This window comes from Pithys albifrons, chromosome 20 (assembly GCF_047495875.1).
Source record: "Pithys albifrons albifrons isolate INPA30051 chromosome 20, PitAlb_v1, whole genome shotgun sequence".
Classification (NCBI taxonomy): Eukaryota; Metazoa; Chordata; class Aves; order Passeriformes; family Thamnophilidae; genus Pithys; species Pithys albifrons.
Window position 1 is genome coordinate 3634544 of NC_092477.1, and position 24277 is coordinate 3658820.

Consider the following 24277-nt stretch of genomic DNA (forward strand, 5'->3'; position numbering starts at 1 on the left):
CTCTGCTGTTCTGGGAGCAAAGAGAAGTCTTAAGGCTTGGAGTGAGGAGCTCCAAAGCTGTCTGTATGTTGTCATCTGTTTGAGTTGTAAAGAAATCCATCCTTTAGAGTCTGGAGTGTCTCTAGAGAAGCTCCCCATGGAAAGCCTGTAACTTTTCCCCACGTTTTGGTGCACTCTGTCCATAACCAGTCATGGAAATGTGGGTGCTTTGAGTGGCTTTCAGAGATTTGGAAGTGGGATTCTCTTTGGTGATGTCAGCCAGGTGGATGTACAGAAATGGCACTTAAAGCACCATAACTGCTGTGATGGGGTTCTGGGAGTGGGATTAGACAGCCACACAAACAACATCCTCGGTAATTGGTAAGATTTGAAGTGGCTGTGTGGGTGTTTGGGAGCGACTAATGTGTTTTGAAGGAATGACTTGTTAGCCCACACCCAGGTGGGCAGATGCTACTCGGGTAGTATCAGTTGTGTGGAGTCTGGGAGGTGCCTCTGGGGTTCTGGTTTGCTGTGTACCTGCTGTGACTGCTGGCAAGCTGCAGGTACACTTATGTGGGAGTTCTGGAGAGTCTCCTGGTAGTGTGAATTGAGGTGGTTTGATGGGAAAACTCAGCTGGACTTGGGCTGGGGAATGAAAAGTCCTTGAGGAGTGTCTGGTCATGTAGCCCATGGCGCAGGACAGGTGTTTTTATGTGTCTCCCTGTGCTAGGAATGCCTAATCCAAAAAGCCTTTGGAGAGGGCACAGAGCTTGCCGAGGGGCTCCCTGCAGTGCCTCTTTGCATGAGAAGGTGCTGCCCATGTGCCTCCCTCCTGCCCCTGCCTGCACAGCTCAGTCCCTGCCTCCTGTGGGCTCTGCCACTCTGGGAATTCTACAATGGCAATGACTCAACTGCTAAAAGGTTTTCTGTGGGTTTCCTGGAGCACATCACACAGTTCCTCAGCTCGGGGTCCTCCTCCACATATCCCCCATGCCCTTATCCACAACAAGGACTCTGCAGGACACTAGAGAAGGCTACAGGGACTGTTCTGTCCATCCCACAGGGCTGGGGACTTGGGTCACCTGTGTGCTACCACTGCTGCAGTGATCAGGTGCCCTGTGCGTGTAGGCAGTTGTAGAATCCTCTTCCTGTGCTGCAGAAAGAGGTGCCCCTGGGATTGTTCCTCTGTATCTCCTGAGCTCTGCCCTGTTCACATTTCTCATGACCTTTCTCGTTGGAGAGAAAATCCACCTCCTGAAATGTGCTGCGAGTCCAAGTGGCCACTGATGTACATTGATTATGAATGGATGGAGTGTGTGTGTGCACCCTTGAGCCCTGCTGAGCAAGGAGCAAGGCTTGTGAGCTGGTGTGAGTGATGGCATCTGAGCACAAGGTGCAGGCTCCCTGGATTCTTAAATTAAAACCTCTGCAGAGCGACTCGGGAGAGCCCCTCCTGTCCCAGGAGAATTAATTAAGCTCCACACAGCTTGGTGTGTGCTGGGTCTTTTAAACAGCTTCCTACAACCCAATGCCATGGTTGCCCCGTGCCAGCACCGTGGAGAACATCCACAGTGCTGCTGACCTTGGGCTCTGCTCGTGTTCTCCTGAGTGATCTGCACTGATTCCGTGCACACACCGGAGAGTGGCTGTGCTTGGGGCTGCTGCTCTGGTCTCCTCTGAAGTGCTGGGATGTGACAGCTCCCAGCCAGGCTGTTTCCTCCCTGTGTGTGCATTTCTTGCCCTGCAGCTCCTGGGCCCCAAGTGCTGAAGGCAGGACTGGCGTGGTTGTCCTTGAGCCGTGCCCTTGGTGCTGCCCCTCCGCTGACGGTGCCCGGGCTGCAGGTTCCCTTCAGGGCCTGGGGGTGTCTGCCCCACGCTCCTTGGCTTCCTCAGCACACTTCTGAGGATGCAGATGAACCCAAACCCTTAGAAATGGGTTCTTTTTGCCCTTGCTGCCTTGACACCTGCAGAAAAATACTGACACCCCAAATGAGGCAATAAAGCTTTTCCTACAGCTCTGCTTTGCATTGTGCTGCTCTGTGGGAGCCAACAGACATGAAGCTCTTGCTGGGTGTTCCAGAACCATCTCTCCTTGCTGTACTTAGCACAAGAAATACTTTGGTGTTCAGTGTGTGGTTCAGCTTGCCCAATTTCAGCACCTTGGCCTCTAATCCTGGGTACCCCACAGAGAGATAAGAATTTGGTCTCACTCCATCTCTACTGACTAGAGGGAGTTGGAGAGTGGCTTTGAACACGGCCACAAAGCATTAGTTGCTGTGACAGGGTAAATTTTGCACTGACAAAATGCAGAGGTACATGAATATATTCCTTTTCCCTGGTTTCTTGTTGCATGAGAGGCTTAACTTGGGGGGTTCTTCATGGACTCTTTTTTGCTGCTTGAGAATGTTCTGGTAAGTGATACGAACTCATTGCCTTTTTCTTTCAACTTCTTTATTCTCTTCCTCTCTCCTCCTGTCCAAACTTGATGACTAAAGCACTCCAAGACTGTGGGGTCTTGGACTTTATGATCCATTGCTGACATCCGATTTTCCTTTCTTGAGAGCGAGAGTTTTAAAATTAAAATTTTCCAGCTCCCAACTCTCTACACAGATATTTCAGAAAACTAATTGTCATCAGGGTATTGTTACTATTAGGCTTAAACAACGTAGGTGCCAGCAGTCTTTGATGACTGAGCTGTTAACTGTGGAGATGCTGGAGGTGTTCCCTTCTCTGTTGGGTGGCAGGAGCAGGATTGCTGCTGTAGGAGGACGTAGGTCCTGATGATGCAGGAGGTCTCTTGTCTCCTGTTTGCCTGAGATGCAGCACTGTCAGGTGCTGTCACAACAGATTCCTGCTGCAGCTCCTCTGGGCATTACTTCTGAAGGAGCACAAGAAGATGGTGGGTGTTATTTTTCCCATGTAATACATCTGAACAGTCCAGGTTTTGCTTAGCTTGCTGCTGGGCTCTAAGTGGAGTTATCTGAGGTCTTTCCTGTCGCTCTGAGTGTTTCAATCCACATTTCTTCACTCACTTCAGAGTCAGTTTGGTGGATTACATAAATTTATGTGCACCAGTTTCTCATAGCTGCTCGTGTGCATCAAGGCCCTTTTTATGCAGCTGATGTGATTATTTCAGAGACATGAAAGGCTCTTCCCGTTGTAATTGAGATCTTTGTCATTTGGCGGCTTTGCTCCTTCGAGCAAATCTCTGTCTAGGCTGTCTCCCTGCTCCACAGTTCCCCTCCAGACCCGAGTCCAGCTCTGACATCTTATGCACAGTGAGTACTGACAAATGCCCCCAGAGGGGCAGCTGCCTTTGCTGCCTGTGCTGTGCTGCCCCATCATAGAATCATAGAATGGATTGGGTTGAAAAAGACCTCTGAGATCATCAAGTCCAACCCTTGGTCCAACTCCAGTCCCTTTACCAGATCATGGCACTCAGTGCCACGGCCAAGCTCAGCTGAAAAACCTCCAGGGATGGGGAATCCACCCCCTCTCTGGGCAGCCCATTCCAATCCCTGAGCACTCTCAGAATCCCAGACTATTCTGAGTTGGAAGGGACCCACAAGGATCATCAAGTCCAACTCTTAAGTCAATGGCCCACACAGGGGTTTGAACCCATGACTTTGGCATTATTACAACCGAGTTTTAACCAACTGAGCTGATCTCAGGGTCTCTCTGCAAAGAATTTTTTCTGCTCTCCAACTTCAATTTCCCCTGGCAGAGCTTGAGCCCATCGTGCCCCCTTGTCCTATTGCTGAGTGCCTGGGAGAAGAGACCAACCCCCACCTGGCTAGAACTTCCCTTCAGGCAGTTCCAGACAGTGCTGAGGTCACCTCTGAGCCTCCTCTTCTCCAGGCTGAACACCCCCAGCTCCCTCAGCCTCTCCCAACAGCACTTGTGCTCCAGTCCCTTCACTCCTCCACTCTCCCCACTCCTGAGGGCGTTGTGCTGGAAGGCTGGAGAAGGTGCTGGTGGTTCCTGAGGTCTGTGCTGGTCAGACTGAGCAGCACAGTGTGCTCGAGCTGTGCTCCCTGCTTGATGTCCATCTGTCAAATCAAGCTGTTCTGACTGTGGAACATGCAGGTCTGAGCTGCCACTAAAATGCAAACCTCTCTCCAGATGAGTCAGGACTAAACTTGTCACGTCATCAGCCCATCACCTCTCAGTACTACCTGCTCATTGTGTGCAGCTTTTGCAGGGTCAGGCACTCAGGGTTGTAGCTCCCCAGCCAGTGCCCTGTAAGGGACCTTGTACCTCATCTCATTTATGTGAAACCAGTTTTCATTTTCACCCCTTGCCACTTAAATTATTCCAAGGCATCTCTGCTCAGACCCACTTGAAGGGTTTGTGTCCGGTGCCATCTGATGGTGTGGTGGGGCTTGAACTGCTTTGCTGGTGATAGTGTGTCTTGGTTTGAGATAAGCAACTGCCAACCCCCCCGAGCACAGAGAGAAAAGCCTCCCTCCTAACACCAGGGAAAGGGAGGAAAAGAGAGGGGAAAGGAAAAAAAACCACTTCAAACTGCATTTATACTAAATCTACATATATTTTTCACAGAAAGAAAGAGACAATTAGAAGAGAGTACAAATATTCACTCACACAAGTCTACAACAACAAGTTCCCCACCTCAACTTCTTAACGAACACACAAATTCTCCTGTCCTAACTACACGTTACTTTAGAAGAAGTTTATTTCCCAGGGAGACAAACCCAAGCAGAAAGGAGAGACCCAGAACAATACATTTTACTTTCCTGAGGTACCCTGTGAGCCAGTGGTGGGCCTGGTCCTCTCCATCCCCCCTGGGACAGCATCGTGAGTCCTCCCAAGAGGAGGGCTGAGAAGAGACTGCCTTAACCACTCCCACACTGGTTCCTACTGCCCTGGAGATGATGTCATAATGTGGTATGGAATACAAAATTACTGGCTAGAAGAGGTCAGCTGTCAGCTCAGCCCAGCTCAGGTCAGCTGTTGGCTCAGCCCAGCTCAGGTCAGCTGTCGGCTCAGCCCAGCTCAGGCCAGCTGTCGGCTCAGCCCAGCTCAGGCCAGCTGTCAGCTCAGCCCAGCTCAGGTCAGCTGTTGGCTCAGCCCAGCTCAGGTCAGCTGACAGCTTTGGCCTAGTCCAGACTCCAGAGCCCAAATCTAGGCCCACCTGGGTGAACCCATAACATAGTGGAGGCAAACTGAGCTGAGAGAAAAGCCTGATAGTGTGAATTAACTAGTGTTAAAACAGGGTGTAGATTCAAGAGATAGAAGAGAATGGGATAAATAGAACAGCCACCATCTGAGTTCTGCTCTGGCTTTATTTCGATGAGGCCAGTGGGTAGCCAAGGACAGGGGGGAACGAGCAGGTGCTGGCAAACTGGGGTGACTGTGAGCACAGTGAGGGCAGAGAAAGGCTTGGCAAGGGGAAAATGGGCATAAGGAGCCATCAGCATGGCCATCAGAGTCCCCTTGGCAAGGGGCACGTGGAGACATCAGTGGGAGCTCAGCTGAGGCTCAGCCAAGGCGGAGCCGGTGGCGCTTGGAACGCAGCAATGTAGGAGAGAACCACTGAGATAATAGGGAAATAATTAGTCTGAAGTTTGCAAGGTAATTGGCTGGAAATCCCCCGTTGCACACTGTGCTGTGCAGGCCTCACTGCCGAGTTTGCTGTCACTGGAGAGCCGTGGCCATGTGTTTGTTTGCTCTTGGCTTGGCCTGTGGGGTCTGAGAGCTGTGGGCGTGCAGAGGCCGGGACAGCACTGCAGGTTCAGCCTGGGCAGGGCAGCAAGGCCTTGGAGCTGCCCTGTGCTCCTTGGCTGTGCTCCTGACCTGCAGGAGAGCTCTGGATGCTGCCTGTTCCCTGGAAGCTCTGGCACTTTGGATTGCACCATCCCACCTTGTCTGCTTGGGGAAACAGCACAGTGAGGTCACTGCATAGAATCATAGAATGGATTGGGTTGGAAAAGACCCCCGAGATCATCAAGTCCAACCCTTGGTCCAACTCCAGTCCCTTTACCAGATCATGGCACTCAGTGCCATGGCCAAGCTCAGCTGAAAAACCTCCAGGGATGGGGAATCCACCCCCTCTCTGGGCAGCCCATTCCAATGCCTGAGCACTCTCTCTGCAAAGAATTTCTTTCTGCTCTCCAATTTCCCCTGGCAGAGCTTGAGCCCATCGTGCCCCCTTGTCCTATTGCTGAGTGCCTGGGAGAAGAGACCAACCCCCAGCTGGCCAGAACTTCCCTTCAGGCAGTTCCAGACAGTGCTGAGGTCACCTCTGAGCCTCCTCTTCTCCAGGCTGAACACCCCCAGCTCCCTCAGCCTCTCCCCACAGCACTTGTGCTCCAGTCCCTTCTGCAGCCTCGTTACTCTTCTCTGGCCCCGCTCCAGCCCCTCAATCTCTTTCCTGACCTGAGGGGCCCAGAACTGAACACAACACTCAAGGTGTGGCCTCCCCAAGGCAGAGTCCAGGGGAAGGGTCACTGCCCTGGGCCTGCTGGCCACGCTAGTTTGGATCCAGGCCAGGATCCCATTGGCCTTCTTGGCCACCTGGGCACACTGCTGGCTCCTGTTGAGCTTCCTGTCCCTCAGTCCCCCCAGGTCCCTCTGCCTGGCTGCTCTCCAGCCACTCTGTGCCCAGCCTGGAGCGCTGCAGGGGTTGGGGTGGCCAAAGGGCAGGACCTGCACTTGGCCTTGGTGAACTCCATCCCATTGCAATCAGCCCATCCCTCCAGTCTCTCCAGATCCCTCTGCAGAGCCCTCCTGCCTTCCCGCAGGTCGACACTCCCTCCCAACTTGGTGTCATCAGTAAATTTTCTGCTGATGGACTCAATCCCCTCATCTAAATCCTCAGTAAAGATGTTAAACAGGACTGGACCCAACACAGACCCCTGGGGACACCACTGGTGACCAGCTGGACACAGCCCCATTCACCAGCACTCTCTGGGCCTGACCCTCCAGCCAGCTCCTGACCCAGCAGAGGGTACACTTGTCCAGGCCATGGGCTACCAGCTTCTCCAGGAGTATATTATGGGGGACAGTGTCAAAGGCCTTGCTGAAGTGTAGACAGACACATGCACAGCCTTCCCCTCAGCACCTCTCTGCCTGGGCTCCTACTCCCTGTTTTCACCGTGGAACAAGGTGGGCTGGAGGGTGGCAGTGCTTCTCTCTGGCTCTGTGTTAGCCAGTCTGCAGTTTGGGGCTTGGGAAGTTTTTTGAGCCTGTGGTTTGCAAGCTAAGGGTGAAGGTTGGTTCAGGTTTTCAGGCAGACAAATCAGCTTCAGGCATTGGCAGAGAGATGAATGGAGAGAATGACTGATGAACTTGGAGCTCTTGGAGCTTTTGAACTAGTCACAGGCTACTTTTTATCATCATATTTCACCATTTTTTGTTTAAATCACTGTGTTCTCTCACTGATAAATTATTACCTGAGAACTTGCTCGTTGTTGTTTTATGCACACGAAATAACTCCTGATGCAAAAGAGAAGCTTCAAAGTCTTTCCTGAGGGTGTTTGTGAATGGTGTTGGTGATGCCTTGCAAGGACTGACATTTCCATGGGAAGCCTTGGAGTCCCAGAAGTCTCATTGGAAAAGATCTAGGAAGTCTTGAGCCCAGCCTTTTGCTCAAAGCTGGGCTGTTGCTGCTGCTGGGCAAGACCAGCCTTGGCTTTGGCTGAGCTTTAACCACCCCAGAGATGGAGTGCAGGAGTAGCCCAGGAATGCTCTTGCCTGATGTTAGGATCATAGAATCATTTAGGTTGGAAAGGACCTCTAAAATCAATGAGTCCAACTGCAGACCAAACACTGCCACACCTACCACTGCCCCATGTCCCCAGGTGCCACATCTACATGGCTTTTAAATCCTTCCAGGGATGGTGATTCCACCACTTCCCTGAAGCAGCCACACTCCAGCTCCCAACTTTGCATTTGTGTGTTGTCCTGGGACCAAGTCCTGCTTTTTGTCTGCACAGAAAGGTTGAGGGTACAAGGAACACCCGTGAGGTGCTTTTCTTCCTGGGTAGGTGGGTGAGCCATGATGGTCATCCCTTTGCTCTTTGCAGTGGGGTTGCAGCTGATTGTCCCACTCCCCATGTGACAGAGCCTGTCTGTGCCCATCTCTGGGGGTGCTGAGGCACATTTTGGGCAATGCCACCCCAAGCAAGTGTCTGAAAGCATAACCTGGGCTAGACAGGCAAGGATCTGAAAAGAGGGAGAAGCTCAGCGCTGGATGTCAGTCTGCAAAGATGCAGATGCTTAAACTGAGCTTTTTGCACAGCTCCAGTTTTGCAGCTGGCTGTGCTGAAATTTAGTCCCGGGGAGATTGAATTACTCTCTCTCCATTGTCCATATCGATCCTGGGTGGCTGGCTGTGGATGACAAATGGACTGCCTGCTCCTTCCTGCTCCACACACTCTGGGAGGTGCCTTGGAGCTCTGTTAATCTCTTCCCTTTCAGGAGGAGGTGCATCAAAGCAGTGGCCACGCATGTTGGGCTTTGCTGCTGCATTGGGTAGCAAGGCAGAAGGTTGTTTTGGAGGTCAGAGCCGTTTTCCACTCAGGTATTTGTCCCAGTTGAGCAGGTGGGCCCAGTTTGTCCCAGTGTGGGTGTGCCCAAAGCTGGGCATTCTAAACCCTCTGGGCCATTGCCCAGCAACTGTTCCCAATGGCCCATTGGCAGCAGCTGCCCAGGGCACAGCTGAGCCCTCAGGCTGGGAGCTGGCTGGGAAAGAAGCCTGGCAGAGGAGCTGGGACAACTCCCCTCCAGGGACTCCTTGGCACCTCCACACCCACCTGAGGGCTCAGCTCTGCTCAGGGGCCACCAACCATTCCAAAATCCCCCCTGACTCCCACAGTCACATCCCCCAGTGTGGAACTCCCTGCCCTGGGGGAGGCACTGGGGGCTCCCACCCAAACCTCAGGGGAGACAGTCTGGGGCTTTGGGGACTTGGGGAACCACTCCTGGGATCCAGAGGAGGAGCAGACCCTGGCCAGGAGGAGCCCCCCACTCTCCACCAGACTGTGCCATCATCTGCACCAACAGGTTTGTCCCTTCCTTTTCCTTTGCACTCAGGGGAACCACGTGGGGCTCAGCACAGGGGCCACCAAACCCCCCTGTGTTTGTGCCCCAGGGGGTGGGTTACACTGCTGGGCTTGGGGGTTAAACCCAATTTCTCTTTGTGCCATTGCATTGATTGGAATGTTGTTATTAAATTGTAACTCTGACTTATAATCTCTTTTATGTTGGGTTCATTTCTCCTGCTGGTTTCCCTTTAAACCAGCACAATATTTAATGGCCATGATGAGGTTTTTGCAGCAGCTTGAACTGGAGAGAATGTTGAGGTTGAGCAGCATTGAAGGAGGAGGACAGTGAGTGTGATGTCTTGGTATGGAGGGTCTTCCCAGTTGCAGCAAGTCTTGTCTCCTTCCCAAGAGGTGCTGGTGTGCTTGTGGGCTGAGAGTGCTGAGCTCTGGGTCTGTGGCTTGGTTTGCCTTCCCAAGGAGGTGGGTGGGTTTCACCTCCCTCCTGCTGAGGCCCATTGGCAACCCAAGCCTGACTGTGAGGTGACACTGTTGTGCAAACCTGGGGGAAATGGATGGCTGGGGCAAAGCTGGCATTAGAATTGGCTCTCTGGAGTCACAGGTCTGTTGGGTGCAGGAAAACCAGCCCAGAAGCAGGACCTTACAAAATCCTGGCAGTTGGAGTCTGGAGATTACAGAATTCCAGGGAATGCTTGCCTTGACCAAGGATTCCTTCCCTGTGTGGGTTGCAAGTAGAGAGCTTCTCCTTGGGTGGAATATTCATAGGTTTGCTCTCTTACGTAGGCCTTGATGTGTGATAAGGGTTGAGCTCCACCTGCTTGGTTGGTTCTTAATATATTCCAGTAAAATCTCGGTCATCCATGGGACCTCAACCCATCAGAGAACCAGGAACTGCTTTTGGGTGGGTGGGTTGTGGGTGTGTCTCAAATAAGCTTCTCCAGTGATCCAAATCCTGACACGGTTCGTGCTTGAGGACTTGAGGTTCAGGTGGGTGAAATGGGCATTCATGTCTAAGCTGTGACAGCTCATGGGTGGGAGCATTCAGGACCTGAGCAGGTGGTGGGAGAGGTAGTTGGTGCTGGGGTGAGGTACCTCCTTCTGGGCTGCCAGGAGGGGGTTGAAGGCAATGAGCCTGTTCTTATGTGCATGAGAGAAACAAGGCCAAGTTTACTGCAGGAACCCGGCTGGGAGGAGATGCCTTCACTTCCCTCTTGGTGAGCCCCATTGGCAGCCCAGGCTGGCTGTGACCTTGGTGACACTGTTCATAGAATCATAGAATTGATTGGGTTGGAAAAGACCTCTGAGATCATCAAGTCCAACCCTTGGTCCAACTCCAGGCCCTTTACCAGATCATGGCACTCAGTGCCACGGCCAAGCTCAGCTGAAAAACCTCCAGGGATGGGGAATCCACCCCCTCTCTGGGCAGCCCATTCCAATCCCTGAGCACTCTCTCTGCAAAGAAGTTTTTTCTGCTCTCCAACTTCAATTTCCCCTGGCAGAGCTTGAGCCCATCGTGCCCCCTTGTCCTATTGCTGAGTGCCTGGGAGAAGAGACCAACCCCCACCTGGCCACAACTTCCCTTCAGGCAGTTCCAGACAGTGCTGAGGTCACCTCTGAGTCTCCTCTTCTCCAGGCTGAACACCCCCAGCTCCCTCAGCCTCTCCCCACAGCACTTGTGCTCCAGTCCCTTCTCCAGCTTCGTTGCTTTTCTCTTCTCAGTTGGGCTGGAAGAGACCTCTGAGATCATCAAATCCAACCCTTGATCCAACCCTACTGTGATCACCAGTCCAGGGCACAGAGTGCCCTGGGCTGGTGATCACAGTGGGGTTGGATCAAGACATGGTGGATTCTCTGCCCCTGGAGGTGTTTAAGAGAAGTCTCAGTGCCACATCCAGTCCCTTCTCCAGCCCCTCAATCTCTTTCCTGACCTGAGGGGCCCAGAACTGAACACAACACTCAAGGTGTGACGTCCCCAACGCAGAGTCCAGGGGAAGTTCAGGTTCTGCACACCTGGGGGAAATGGATGTCTAGGGAAAAGCTGGCATTAGAATTGGCTCTCTTGAGTCACAGGTCTGCAGGTGCATTTTAATTTTATTTTTCAGCTTTAACAGAGAAAGTAAAGACTAACAGAGTCCTGGACTTCCAGCCCAGCTCTGTTTGCCCCTTTGGCCAGGTGTGTCACCAGGAAGCCTCACTGCTGTGGCAGTGTGTTCAACACTGGTGTCCCCTTGGCTGAGGGGATGGCAGTGCAGGGACACAGCAGAGTGTTGGTGTTGAACTGTTCCTTCTTTCTTGGCCTTTTTAACCACTCCCCATCTCTGTTTCTCTCCCTGGCTGCGACTCTTGGATGTGCAGAGCGGCGAGGGCTTTTGGAGAGTACCTGTCACAAAACCATCCTGAGAGCAGAAATGGCTCAGGTAAGAGAACTGTGCCTTGCTTGTGTCCCTGTGTTCATGCACCTATTGCTGAATAGCCTGAAAATGAAAGTGCATTTATTTATAACAGAGGGTTAGTGTGAGATCTCAGCAGGAGGAGTCGCCCTCGAGGAGAAAAGGCAGTTTGGTGACTCAGGTGGGCTGGGGGGACAAGTCAAATTTTAGAGGACAAGTGCCCTGTGGTAAATCCACCCCTGGAGCTGATGTCCTTGGGAGAAGTTTCATCTGGGAAGTGCAAGGCTTCTGCACTGGTTTGTCACTCCTGGGTCTTGCTTTCCCTGGGGAATAACAAAAGATGAGTTATGTTGTGTTCAGTGATGTGCTTGGTGGATGTGCAGCACTCTGTCCTTGCTGGCAAAGGTAACAGCTGGATTTATTTCCAGGGTTTGCTTCAACAGAGGTTAAACTGAGCTTTGCCTTGTGTGGTTGAGGGCACCAGCATGGACTAGTTAATGTGTTAGTATTTTAGATGCAGATGTTGCCCCCATCAGCTTCTGGTGAGTTCTGCTTGGTGGGCAGGAGAGCACCAGAGAAACTCACTTGACAGGCCAATGTCTTCTCTGTGAGGAAAGAAAACGTTTTGCAGACAATAAATTCACTGCAAAACCTGTAGAAAATCCTGTGGAATCCACAGAAAATCCTGTGTGAATAAGTAGCAGATTGCTCTCTGCTGCTGAACTGTTTTGCAGGGGATAAAGTTATTAAATAGAATGTAATGTGGAGTGATTGTATAATTTGAAGTCAATTCTGTGTGTGTTTAAACCTCTTGCTAAAAGAGCAAGGCCAGTCACAGTAGTCTTTGGCAACCAGCTGAATGAATCCCTGCCTTTCTCCTTGGATCTGTTCTAATGACCTTCAAGTTGCCCTTGGCTGAATTGTGCTAACGTTGTGTATGGAAGGGCTTTAAAACAATGCACTGCCATTTTCTTGGATTTTTGTCAGGCAGGAGGAGCTCCTGTGACCCTCCCCTTGCAATGTTTGCTCTGAGAACAGCCCGTGGTGGTGGGAAGGGCAGGGGGGAGAAGGGCTGGGGTTTGGTGCAGCTGAGATGAGGTGTCTGTGAGGCAGAGGAGGAAGGGAGGGTTGGGCAGATTGTGCAGAGACAGGTTGGCAGGAGCTCCCAGGGTGGCAAACCCATCCTTCTGTTGTGCCCGTTTTTGCAGCTGCTCCTGTCTTTGCTGCTCCTATTTTGGACCTCCCCAGCCCAGTTTCCTACAGGGAGAAGTGTTGGCTCCTGCTCATTTGTGGTGCTCTCCCAGCACCTGTGGGGGCACATCCAGACTAGGCAGAGACTGTGGTGGAGGCAGGAGGAGGTTGCAGATCTGCTCAGGTGGGGAACCCTGGTCAGATCCAAGGGGCAGGAGCCTCTCTGACCTGCACTGACAAAGCTGTTGTTTGCTCAGCCTTGGGGGTGCTCCTGGTTGCTTGTTCCTCTCTGACTGTGGCTAAGGAGAACATGGAATTAGAATCATAGAATCAGTTGGGTTGGAAGAGACCTCTGAGACCATCAAGTCCAACCCTTGATCCAACCCCACTGTGATCACCAGATCATGGCACTCAGTGCCACGTCCAGTCTCACCTTAAACACCTCCAGGGATGGAGAATCCACCACCTCCCTGGGCAGGCCATTGGAGCTGATGGGACTCCTGGATGATGTGTCAGGCCCCCCAGAGCAGCACTCCAGCCCTCCCTGTGCTTGGAACCCCTTGGTGTTTCAAGCTGCAGATCATCTGTCAATCCAAATGGAGTTTAGTTGCCACAGACCAGAATCCAGCTGTGAGAGGCACACAGGGAAATACCACAATGCTTATGGGATCCTTAAGGAGTCACTTGGAAATGCAAAAAGTTCCCTAGAAATTACTCTGAATTCTAAAGAGGAGCGGGGGAAAAAAAGACTCGTCATTTTTAAGTCATCTCTTGAATCTCTGCAATGTATAATTTAACACAGTCTGTAACACTTCTTTATAAATAACCATGGTAGGAAGGTTGCTGGCCTATAAAAAATGTTGAGAGTAGAAAATTTGGCTGCCTTTTATTCATCCCATCACAGGGAAGTCATGTCTTTCCTTCCTGCAGAAATTCTGGCTCAGGATCACTTGTGCAGGTTTCTGGAGGCTTCACCCCTGGCTTGGCACAGGACTGTAGAACCAGTTGTCCTCCAGGGACTCCAGTGACACAGAGGAAGGGCCTCTTCTACAGAAGTTGAAGATGTAGGACATACCTCAAGGTACCTGAGTGTGTTCCAGCTCCCAGCTGGGCTGCCCAGGGCAGAACAGGGGCACTGTGAGCAGGGAGAGGGGCAGTGTTGGGCTCTACAAGCCCGTCAGGATCCTGTGGTTGAATCACAGAATCATAGAATGGATTGGGTTGGAAAAGACCCCCGAGATCATCAAGTCCAACCCTTGGTCCAACTCCAGTCCCTTTACCAGATCATGGCACTCAGTGCCACGGCCAAGCTCAGGTTAAAAACCTCCAGGGATGGGGAATCCACCCCCTCTCTGGGCAGTCCATTCCAATCCCTGAGCACTCTCTCTGCAAAGAATTTCTTTCTGCTCTCCAACTTCAATTTCCCCTGGCAGAGCTTGAGCCCATCGTGCCCCCTTGTCCTATTGCTGAGTGCCTGGGAGAAGAGACCAACCCCCACCTGGCCAGAACTTCCCTTCAGGCAGTTCCAGACAGTGCTGAGGTCACCTCTGAGCCTCCTCTTCTCCAGGCTGAACACCCCCAGCTCCCTCAGCCTCTCCCCACAGCACTTGTGCTCCAGTTCCTTCTCCAGCCTCGTTGCTCTTCTCTGGCCCCGCTCCAGCCCCTCAATCTCTTGCCTCAACTGAGGGGCCCAGAACTGAACACAACACTCAAGGTGTGGCCTCCCCAAGGCAGAGTCCAGGGGAAGGGTCACTGCCCTGGGCCTGCTGGCCACGCTAGTTTGGATCCAGGCCAGGATGCCAGTGGCCTTCTTGGCCACCTGGGCACACTGGTGGCTCCTGTTGAGCTTCCTGTCCCTCAGTCCCCCCAGGTCCCTCTGCCTGGCTGCTCTCCAGCCACTCTGTGCCCAGCCTGGAGCGCTGCAGGGGTTGGGGTGGCCAAAGGGCAGGACCTGCACTTGGCCTTGTTGAACTCCATCCCATTGCAATCAGCCCATCCCTCCAGTCTCTCCAGATCCCTCTGCAGAGCCCTCCTGCCCTCCAGCAGGTCGACACTCCCTCCCAACTTGGTGTCATCAGTAAATTTTCTGCTGATGGACTCAATCCCCTCATCTAAATCCTCAGTAAAGATGTTAAACAGGACTGGACCCAACACAGACCCCTGGGGACACCACTGGTGACTGGCCACCAGCTGAATGCAGCTCCATTCACCAGCACTCTCTGGGCCTGACCCTCCAGCCAGCTCTTTAATCATCAGTTCAGCTGTTAAATGCAGGAGTAGATCTGGTGCTTCTGTCTCTGCCTTGTGGCTGTTTCTGCCTTGATTTATCAGCTCCTCGTCCCAGGGATTACAAGGCAATGTGCAGTCAGTGAGGTGTGGACGAACATCAGTCAGCTGGGGCTGATCCCAGCGTGTTCCTGCTCTGCACAAAGGTGGTGACAGCCAAGGAAAAGCAGCGTGAGGCCTTTCACAGCTCCCTGGGTGACAGTGAGTGCTCACACTGGAGTTTCTGACTGAGAAAGGGTGTGTTGTAAGTGTCTAATACTAATAAAGGCCTAATTATGGGGATCTGCATGTACTGAGAACGTGGATTCTCCCTTTTCCAAGATCCTGCCCATTAACCAGCACAGATTGTCACTGCTGCCAGTGTCTTTGGTGACACGTGTGCCCCAAGGACTGTGGTGGGCAGTGCTGTGTGGAAGGTGAAGAAAGAAATGTCACACAGGAGCAAGTGAGGCCAAATCAAACGTGTGAATGACAAGGGGGGTGAGAAGTGGATTGGCCTCAGGACTGGACTGTCCCCAGGCTCCAGACAGGCTGTTGGACTCGGCCCAGGTGACAGGGAAGTGATGAAAATGTCATTTGGATGTTTCTGTTACCAGAGGACACATGATCTGCAGATCAAACACGTTGCTCTTCTTCCCTTCATCTTGCTGTTAAGTATCTCAGACACAATAAATCCTCGTGGAGCAAAAATCTGGTTGAAAAGAAACTGTCTGAGGAACCTGGTTTGTCTGGTCCAAAGCAGCTTTGCAGCTGTGTGAGACAAAGGTGTTGCTGACAAAAGCAAGTGGGAGAGCAGAGTCATTGCAGGGTCAGTCTCTGGAGTGGCTGGAGAGGAGGGAGCTGTGCCAGGCCTGGCTGCCATGGATGGATGGATGGATGGATGGAGCAGCTGGGAGTGGGAGAGGTGACAAGAGCCATGTGCAAATGGAATGAAGGGAGCAGCAGTCAGCAGGCTCAGGGTGTTAACAGCAGCCTGTGAGCTGTGCCCATCCTGCTGAACTCCCCTCCTCCTGTCCCTCTGTCCTCCCCTCTGAGCATCCCTGGGGCTCAGCTCCCCTCCTCCTGTCCCTCTGTCCTCCCCTCTGAACATCCCTGTGGCTCAGCTCCCCTCCTCCTGTCCCTCTGTCCTCACTCTGAGCATCCCTGGGGCTCAGCTCCCCTCCTCCTGTCCCTCTGTCCTCACTCTGAGCATCCCTGGGGCTCAGCTCCCCTCCTCCTGTCCTTCTGTCCTCCCCTCTGAGCATCCCTGTGGCTCAGCTCCCCTCCTCCTGTCCCTCTGTCCTTCCCTCTGAGCATCCCTGGGGCTCAGCTCCCCTCCTGTCCCTCTGTCCTCCCCTCTGAGCATCCCTGTGGCTCAGCTCCTCTCCTCCTGTCCCTCTGTCCTCCCCTCTGAGCATCCCTGGGGCTCAGCTCCCCTCCTCCTGTCCCTCTGTCCTCCCCTCTGAGCATCCCTGTGGCTCAGCTCCCCTCCTCCTGTCCCTCTGTCCTCACTCTGAGCATCCCTGTGGCTCAGCTCCCCTCCTCCTGTCCCTCTGTCCTCACTCTGAGCATCCCTGTGGCTCAGCTCCCCTCCTCCTGTCCCTCTGTCCTCACTCTGAGCATCCCTGTGGCTCAGCTCCCCTCCTCCTGTCCCTCTGTCCTCACTCTGAGCATCCCTGGGGCTCAGCTCCCCTCCTCCTGTCCCTCTGTCCTCCCCTCTGAACATCCCTGTGGCTCAGCTCCCCTCCTCCTGTCCCTCTGTCCTCACTCTGAGCATCCCTGGGGCTCAGCTCCCCTCCTCCTGTCCCTCTGTCCTCACTCTGAGCATCCCTGGGGCTCAGCTCCCCTCCTCCTGTCCTTCTGTCCTCCCCTCTGAGCATCCCTGTGGCTCAGCTCCCCTCCTCCTGTCCCTCTGTCCTTCCCTCTGAGCATCCCTGGGGCTCAGCTCCCCTCCTGTCCCTCTGTCCTCCCCTCTGAGCATCCCTGGGGCTCAGCTCCTCTCCTCCTGTCCCTCTGTCCTCCCCTCTGAGCATCCCTGGGGCTCAGCTCCCCTCCTCCTGTCCCTCTGTCCTCCCCTCTGAGCATCCCTGTGGCTCAGCTCCCCTCCTCCTGTCCCTCTGTCCTCACTCTGAGCATCCCTGTGGCTCAGCTCCCCTCCTCCTGTCCCTCTGTCCTCACTCTGAGCATCCCTGGGGCTCAGCTCCCCTCCTCCTGTCCCTCTGTCCTCACTCTGAGCATCCCTGTGGCTCAGCTCCCCTCCTCCTGTCCCTCTGTCCTCCCCTCTGAGCATCCCTGTGGCTCAGCTCCCCTCCTCCTGTCCCTCTGTCCTCCCCTCTGAGCATCCCTGGGGCTCAGCTCCCCTCCTCCTGTCCCTCTGTCCTCACTCTGAGCATCCCTGGGGCTCAGCTCCCCTCCTGTCCCTCTGTCCTTCCCTCTGAGCATCCCTGGGGCTCAGCTCCCCTCCTGTCCCTCTGTCCTCACTCTGAGCATCCCTGGGGCTCAGCAATAATTCAGCACTGATTCCTGCCCCAGCTTCACTTCTGTCTTACCAGAAGCAAACTATTAACCTACAATGCCACAGTGGGAGCAGGTTCAGTGCTTTGGCACCTGCATCCAGTTCTCTGCCAGCACAGAAAGGGGCTCTGATCATGGCTTGGGCTCCCTGTTTATGTGACCTCACATGTATGTGAATAACTTGCACCTGAAATGGTGCAGGTTCAGTTTCACAAGCCAATAATTCATTATGATGGGGTTTTGAATCTCTTTTCCTTCCACACTGTCTTTTTTTTTTCTGTAGATAAATTCTTTATTAACCACAGGTCTGGGATAAAGCTTCACATTCCCTTTGCACACGGACTTGTTTCTCCAGTGTGTAGTTACTGAAGGTGCTAAATTGAATGAAAATGAAGAATTATCCAATTGTTTCACAAAAAGAAAGCACATTGGTGGTGTGGCAGCCCTTTGTAGTGTAAATCATGAAAACTCCCACATAAGTGAAAACACCTTGAGGAAGGGACAAGTAAGGTGGTAAGAAGGAATTAATTGGCATTTTGCATGCTAGAACAGACGGGTAGAGGGTGTCAAATACATCTGGTCAAGATATATTAGATTATCAAGATAGAATAGAATCGAATGATTGGGTAGGAAAAGACCTCTGAGATCATCAAGTTCAACCCTTGGTCCAACTCCAGTCCCTTTACCAGATCATGGCACTCAGTGCCACAGCCAAGCTCAGCTGAAAAACCTCCAGGGATGGGGAATCCACCCCCTCTCTGGGCAGCCCATTCCAATCCCTGAGCACTCTCTCTGCAAAGAATTTTTTTCTGCTCTCCAACATCAGTTTCCCCTGGCAGAGCTTGAGCCCATCGTGCCCCCTTGTCCTATTGCTGAGTGCCTGGGAGAAGAGACCAACCCCCACCTGGCCAGAACTTCCCTTCAGGCAGTTCCAGACAGTGCTGAGGTCACCTCTGAGCCTCCTCTTCTCCAGGTTAAACACCCCCAGCTCCCTCAGCCTCTCCCCACAGCACTTGTGCTCCAGTCCCTTCTCCAGCCTTGCTGCTCTTCTCTTCTCAGTTGGGTTGGAAGAGACCTCTGAGATCATCAAATCCAACCCTTGATCCAACCCCACTGTGACCACCAGCCCAGGGCACAGAGTGCCCTGGGCTGGTGGTCACAGTGGGGTTGGATCAAGACATGTTGGATTCTCTGTCCCTGGAGGTGTTTCAGAGGACACTCAGTGCCACATCCAGTCCCTTCTCCAGCCTCGTTGCTCTTCTCTGGCCCCGCTCCAGCCCCTCAATCTCTTTCCTCAACTGAGGGGCCCAGAACTGAACACAACACTCAAGGTGTGACCTCCCCAAGGCAGAGTCCAGGGGAAGGGTCACTGCCCTGGGCCTGCTGGCCACGCTAGTTTGGATCCAGGCCAGGATCCCATTGGCCTTCTTGGCCACCTGGGCACACTGGTGGTTCTTGTTGAGCTTCCTGTCCCTCAGTCCCCCCAGGTCCCTCTGCCTGGCTGCTCTCCAGCCACTCTGTGCCCAGCCTGGAGCGCTGCAGGGCTTGGGGTGGCCAAAGGGCAGGACCTGCACTTGGCCTTGTTGAACTTCATCCCATTGGAATCAGCCCATCTCTCAAGATATATCAAGGTATTATATTTTACCAGGATTTCAGTAAAAAACTTTTGCTTGAAACCAGTCATGTCCCACTTGCTTGTCTGTAAATTTTATGGGGCTGAACAGACCTCAGTGCTTATAAAACAGAGACTGGGATTGGTCTCTTTGCTCTTGTGATCGTCACCATTTTCAGCCATATTGTGCTTTGGGGACTTCATTTTTCCACGTAGCCACAGCTCCCAGAGCTAAGGAATTGTTGGCTCTCTGTGCTGTGGAGCTGTCAGTGTGTGAGTGAAGGTGCCACTCCTGTGTGTGTGCTCTGAGGAGGCTGCACATCTTCCTTACAAGTATTAATTTCAGGAGGAGCAGGGGCAGCTGTCAGCCACGATTTTGTGGTGTCTTCAGCAATCTGTGGTGTCACTGTGCCCACGCAGATTAGTAAGTTTGACAAGTTGTGACGAGAACTGGCCTTTGTTTTTCATTTTAAAAATGGTGTGCTTGGCACTATTAACCAGCACAGATCTTGGCACATCTCAGAGAGTCGTTTGGTGGTGTTTTCCCAAGACATGCCCACTCTAGAGCACAGTTGCTCTTGGAACTAGAGGGGATCTGAGGTGCTGGAGAGCAGAAAGGGACCTGGGGGGACTGAGGGACAGGAAGCTCAACAGGAGCCACCAGTGTGCCCAGGTGGCCAAGAAGGCCAATGGGATCCTGGCCTGGATCCAAACTAGCGTGGCCAGCAGGCCCAGGGCAGTGACCCTTCCCCTGGACTCTGCCTTGGGGAGGCCACACCTTGAGTGTTGTGTTCAGTTCTGGGCCCCTCAGTTGAGGCAAGAGATTGAGGGGCTGGAGCGGGGCCAGAGAAGAGCAACGAGGCTGGAGAAGGGACTGGAGCACAAGTGCTGTGGGGAGAGGCTGAGGGAGCTGGGGGTGTTCAGCCTGGAGAAGAGGAGGCTCAGAGGTGACCTCAGCACTGTCTGGAACTGCCTGAAGGGAAGTTCTGGCCAGGTGGGGGTTGGTCTCTTCTCCCAGGCACTCAGCAATAGGACAAGGGGGCACGATGGGCTCAAGCTCTGCCAGGGGAAATTGAAGTTGGAGAGCAGGAAGAAATTCTTTCCAGAGAGAGCGCTCAGGCATTGGAATGGGCTGCCCAGAGAGGGGGTGGATTCCCCATCCCTGGAGGTTTTTCAGCTGAGCTTGGCCGTGGCACTGAGTGCCATGATCTGGTAAAGGGACTGGAGTTGGCCCAAGGGTTGGACTTGATGATCTCGGAGGTCTTTTCCACACCATCTCTGTGCAGGAGCCCACTGCCTGCCCTCCCTGTTCCACCTGTACACTACCAGTGAGGTGCATGACTCCTCACCACACCTAGACATGCATTCTGACTCCATGGAAAGCATTAGCCATGAGTCCAACAGGCACAGCTCTGCCATGAGTCCAACAGGCACAGCTCTGCCATGAGTGAGTCCCAACAGGCACAGCTCTGCCATGAGTGAGTCCCAACAGGCACAGCTCATCCATGAATCCCAACAGGCACAGCTCTGCCATGAGTGAGTCCCACAGACACAGCTCAGCCATGAGTCCAACAGACACAGCTCTGCCATGAGTGAGTCCAACAGGCACAGCTCAGTCATGAGTCCAACAGACACAGCTCTGCCATGAGTGAGTCCCACAGACACAGCTCAGCCATGAGTCCAACAGACACAGCTCTGCCATGAGTCCAACAGGCACAGCTCTGCCATGAGTGAGTCCCACAGACACAGTTCTGCCATGAGTGAGTCCCACAGACACAGCTCTACCATGAGTGAGTTCAACAGGCACAGCTCTGCCATGAGTCCCAACAGGCACAGCTCATCCATGAGTCCAACAGACACAGCTCTGCCATGAGTGAGTCCCACAGACACAGCTCTGCCATGAGTCCAACAGGCACAGCTCAGCCATGAGTCCAACAGGCACAGCTCATCCATGAGTCCAACAGACACAGCTCATCCATGAGTCCAACAGACACAGCTCAGTCATGAGTCCCACAGGCACAGCTCTGCCATTGGGACACCTGCAGTGTCTCCTCCTGGTCAGCTCCAGCATCCAGAGACTGTGAGGTCTCTCTAGGAGACAAATGAAATGAAACCTGAGTTGTGTCAGCCTGAATGGTCCTGGCAGTCACTTCTGAAGCAGAGTGGCCAGAGATGTGTTTACCTCCTGGTGGTGCTGGAGGCAGTTGCACCTCGAGGAATAAAATGGGGTAAGGGTGACACACTGGACCAGCTCAGTTCTGGTGAGTCTCAGCTGCAGACAACTGGGGGAGAGGCCCTGGGCAACCTGAGCATGATCCAGGATGGATTTCAGGTTCAAAAGCTGACAGTGCCTGTCCTCAGCTTGGGAGGGCTCTTCTCAGAGGGGCACAGGAGCACTCCCAAGGCAGCAGAATGTGGCAGCAGTGGAAGGTCCATGTTACACACATACACCACCAGTGCTCTCCCTCCTTCATCTCCTCAGGACCAGTTACAAGGTAGCCAAGCTTCAAACTGACCAAGTTCTTCCAGGTCATGACTCCATAGCTAAAGTCATGATGCTTCTTAAATATCTGCTGAAGTGAAGGCTTGGTTTGCCTTTTGTCTCTGTTTCAGTGCTGCTGTCTGTGCTGGACACTAATGGTTTCACGTTTTGGGCGTAGTAGTCACATGAACAATGCATTCCCTGCTGAGCCTTTCTGCCAGTCCCCTCTAGCTGCTTCCCATCTGAAGGGAGGTGTAAGAGGTAATTAACAGCCACTTGAAAAAGGATTAGCACGTGGGTGGGAGCTCCTGTTGGGTTCACGCACGGAATTGCCATGGAAATGCTGCGATTTCCTGGCACTTCATCCAGTGTGTGGGCTCCAAAGATAGTTGCACTCATGGGCCTCTCTCCTTTCCCTTCCCACCCCACCAAGGGAGTGGCTGTGTTTTCCTCGGGACAGTTCCTGGGCTGTGCTGTGCCCACCTGTGAGAAAAGTTCTCTATTTATTGCATAGCATTTATTTATTTCTCATACACCTGCACACACAGGGTCTGCTGGCCAGGGTGCTGCAGGAGCTGTGCTGTGCTCTCCTCTCAGCTGCAGTCCTACATTTCTGTCTTGTCATGGAATCAGAGGATATGCTGAGTTGGAAGAGACTCACAAGGATCATCCAGTCCAACTCCTGGCCCTGCACGAGACACCCCAACAGTCCCACCATGTGCCCCAGAGGTTGCCCAAATGCTTCTTGAACTCAGGCAGGGTCGGGACCATGACTACTGCCCTGGGGAGCCTGTTCAGCTGACCCTGAGATCAGCTCAGTTGGTTAAAACTTTGTTGTAATAATGCCAAAGTCATGAGTTCAATCCCCTGTATGGACCATTGACTTAAGAGTTGGACTCGATGATCCTTGTGGGTCCCTTCCAACTCAGAATAGTCTGGGATTTCCAAGCTGGTTCCAACAGGAATGAAACAAAGTGCATTATACATTATACAGTCACCCTCTGGGTGAAGAGCCTTTTCCTGAGATCCAACCTAACCCTGCCCTGACACAGCTCCAGCCATTCCCTGAGTCCTGTCACAGCTCACAAAGAGCAGAGATCTCCCTCCACTGCCCCTCAGGAGGATTTTGAAGATCCCAGGGAGGTCTCCCCTCAGTCTCCTCTTCTCCAGCTGAACACCCCAAGTGCCCTCAGTGCCCTCACACACTTCCCCTCGAGGCCCTTCCCCATCTCCATGTCCCTCCTTTGGACACTCCCCAATGGCTTAATCTCTTCCTTCCATTGTGTCCCCCCAAACTGCCCCCCCATTGGCCCCTGTGCTCTAAGCCTTCTGATCAAGCCTTCTGATGTTGGTGTGCCTGATCCTCTTCTGAGCATCATTAACTCAACCCCCCTTTACCCCTATACCTGTCCCTGCTGCCCTTCCTGCAGCAGCCACCTCCTGAATGTGCTCTGGTGTTAGGCAAGATGTAGCCTTTGTTTCAGATCATATGCTGGCACAGCCCTCCCTGGGCCAGGAGGACTCCCCTGAGCTGCAGAAAGGCCTCCTGAATGGTATTTTGGTGCCCTTTGTTTCAGATTACCTGCTGGCAGAGCCCTACCTGGGCCAGGAGGACTCCCCTGAGCTGCAGCAGGGGCCTCCTGAATGGTGTTTGGTGCCCTTTGTTTCAGATTACCTGCTGGCAGAGCCCTACCTGGGCCAGGAGGACTCCCCCGAGCTGCAGCAGGCACCTCCTGAATGGTGTTTGGTGCCCTGTGTTTCAGATCACCTGCTGGCAGAGCCCTACCTGGGCCAGGAGGACTCCCCCGAGCTGCAGCAGGCACCTCCTGAATGATGTTTGGTGTTAAGGAAGTGCCCTTTGTTTCAGATCACCTGCTGGCACAGCCCTGTGTGGGGCAGGAGGACTCCCCCGAGCTGCAGCAGGTGCCTCCTGAATGGTGTTTGGTGCCCTGTGTTTCAGATCACCTGCTGGCAGAGCCCTACCTGGGCCAGGAGGACTCCCCCGAGCTGCAGCAGGCGGCGCAGCACAAGCGCAGGCTCTCGGTGATCTCGGACGGGAAGTTCGAGCGCAGCTTCTCGGAGGAGCAGGGGGAGAAGATGCCCAGCGAGGCGCCCAAGCCGCGTGTCTACACCATCTCCGGAGAGAGGCCCATGCTGTCGGAGCAGGAGAGCGACAGCATGGAGCTGGTGGTGATGAAGGGGGGTGCCCAGGAGGAGTGCCACCACGGGCACCACGGGCACGGCAGCGGGGGCACTCACGGCGTGGGCAGGCACTGCAAGGGCTGGCCGGGCAGCAGGCAGGGCTCCAAGGAGTGCCCCACCTGTGCCCGCCTCGCTGCCCCATCCCAGCAGTCCTTTGAACTGGAGCAGCACCCGCCTGGTGACACTGGGTGGCACAGGAAGAGGCTGGAGAGGATGTACAGTGTGGATCGAGTGTCTGGTAAGTAAAGGGGGAGTGTTGGGTGCTGGAGGGACACAGAGGGTGGCACCCATCTCCTCCCAGCCCTGTGCCTTGGTTTGGGCCCTGGGGCATTTCCCCTGCAGCACCTTGCTGGTACCTTCACAGGATCACAGAATAGGCTGAGCTGGAAGGGACCCAGGAGGCACTGCCAAGGCCTCCACTAACCCATGTCCCCAAAGTGCCACATCCACATGGCTTTGAAATCCCTCCAGGGGTGGAACTGCACCAGTTCTGTCTGAGGCAGCTCAGGGACAGTTGTGGGTGCAGTGGCAGGTTAGACAAGAGCCATATATTTGTATACATACATATTTATATCTATATTATTTATATTTTTTTATATTTATTTTTATGTTTATATTT

General features: G+C 53.5%; 1 protein-coding gene across 1 annotated transcript in view; it reads left to right on the forward strand.

The window, feature by feature from the left end:
• Positions 1-24277, forward strand: part of NSMF (NMDA receptor synaptonuclear signaling and neuronal migration factor) — a 58567-nt gene that overhangs the window by 2282 nt on the left and 32008 nt on the right. The window contains exons 2-3 of the mRNA XM_071574376.1: positions 11358-11419; positions 23417-23896. Of these exons, the coding sequence (XP_071430477.1) occupies positions 11358-11419; positions 23417-23896 (542 nt within the window). The remainder of the gene's footprint in view (positions 1-11357; positions 11420-23416; positions 23897-24277) is intronic.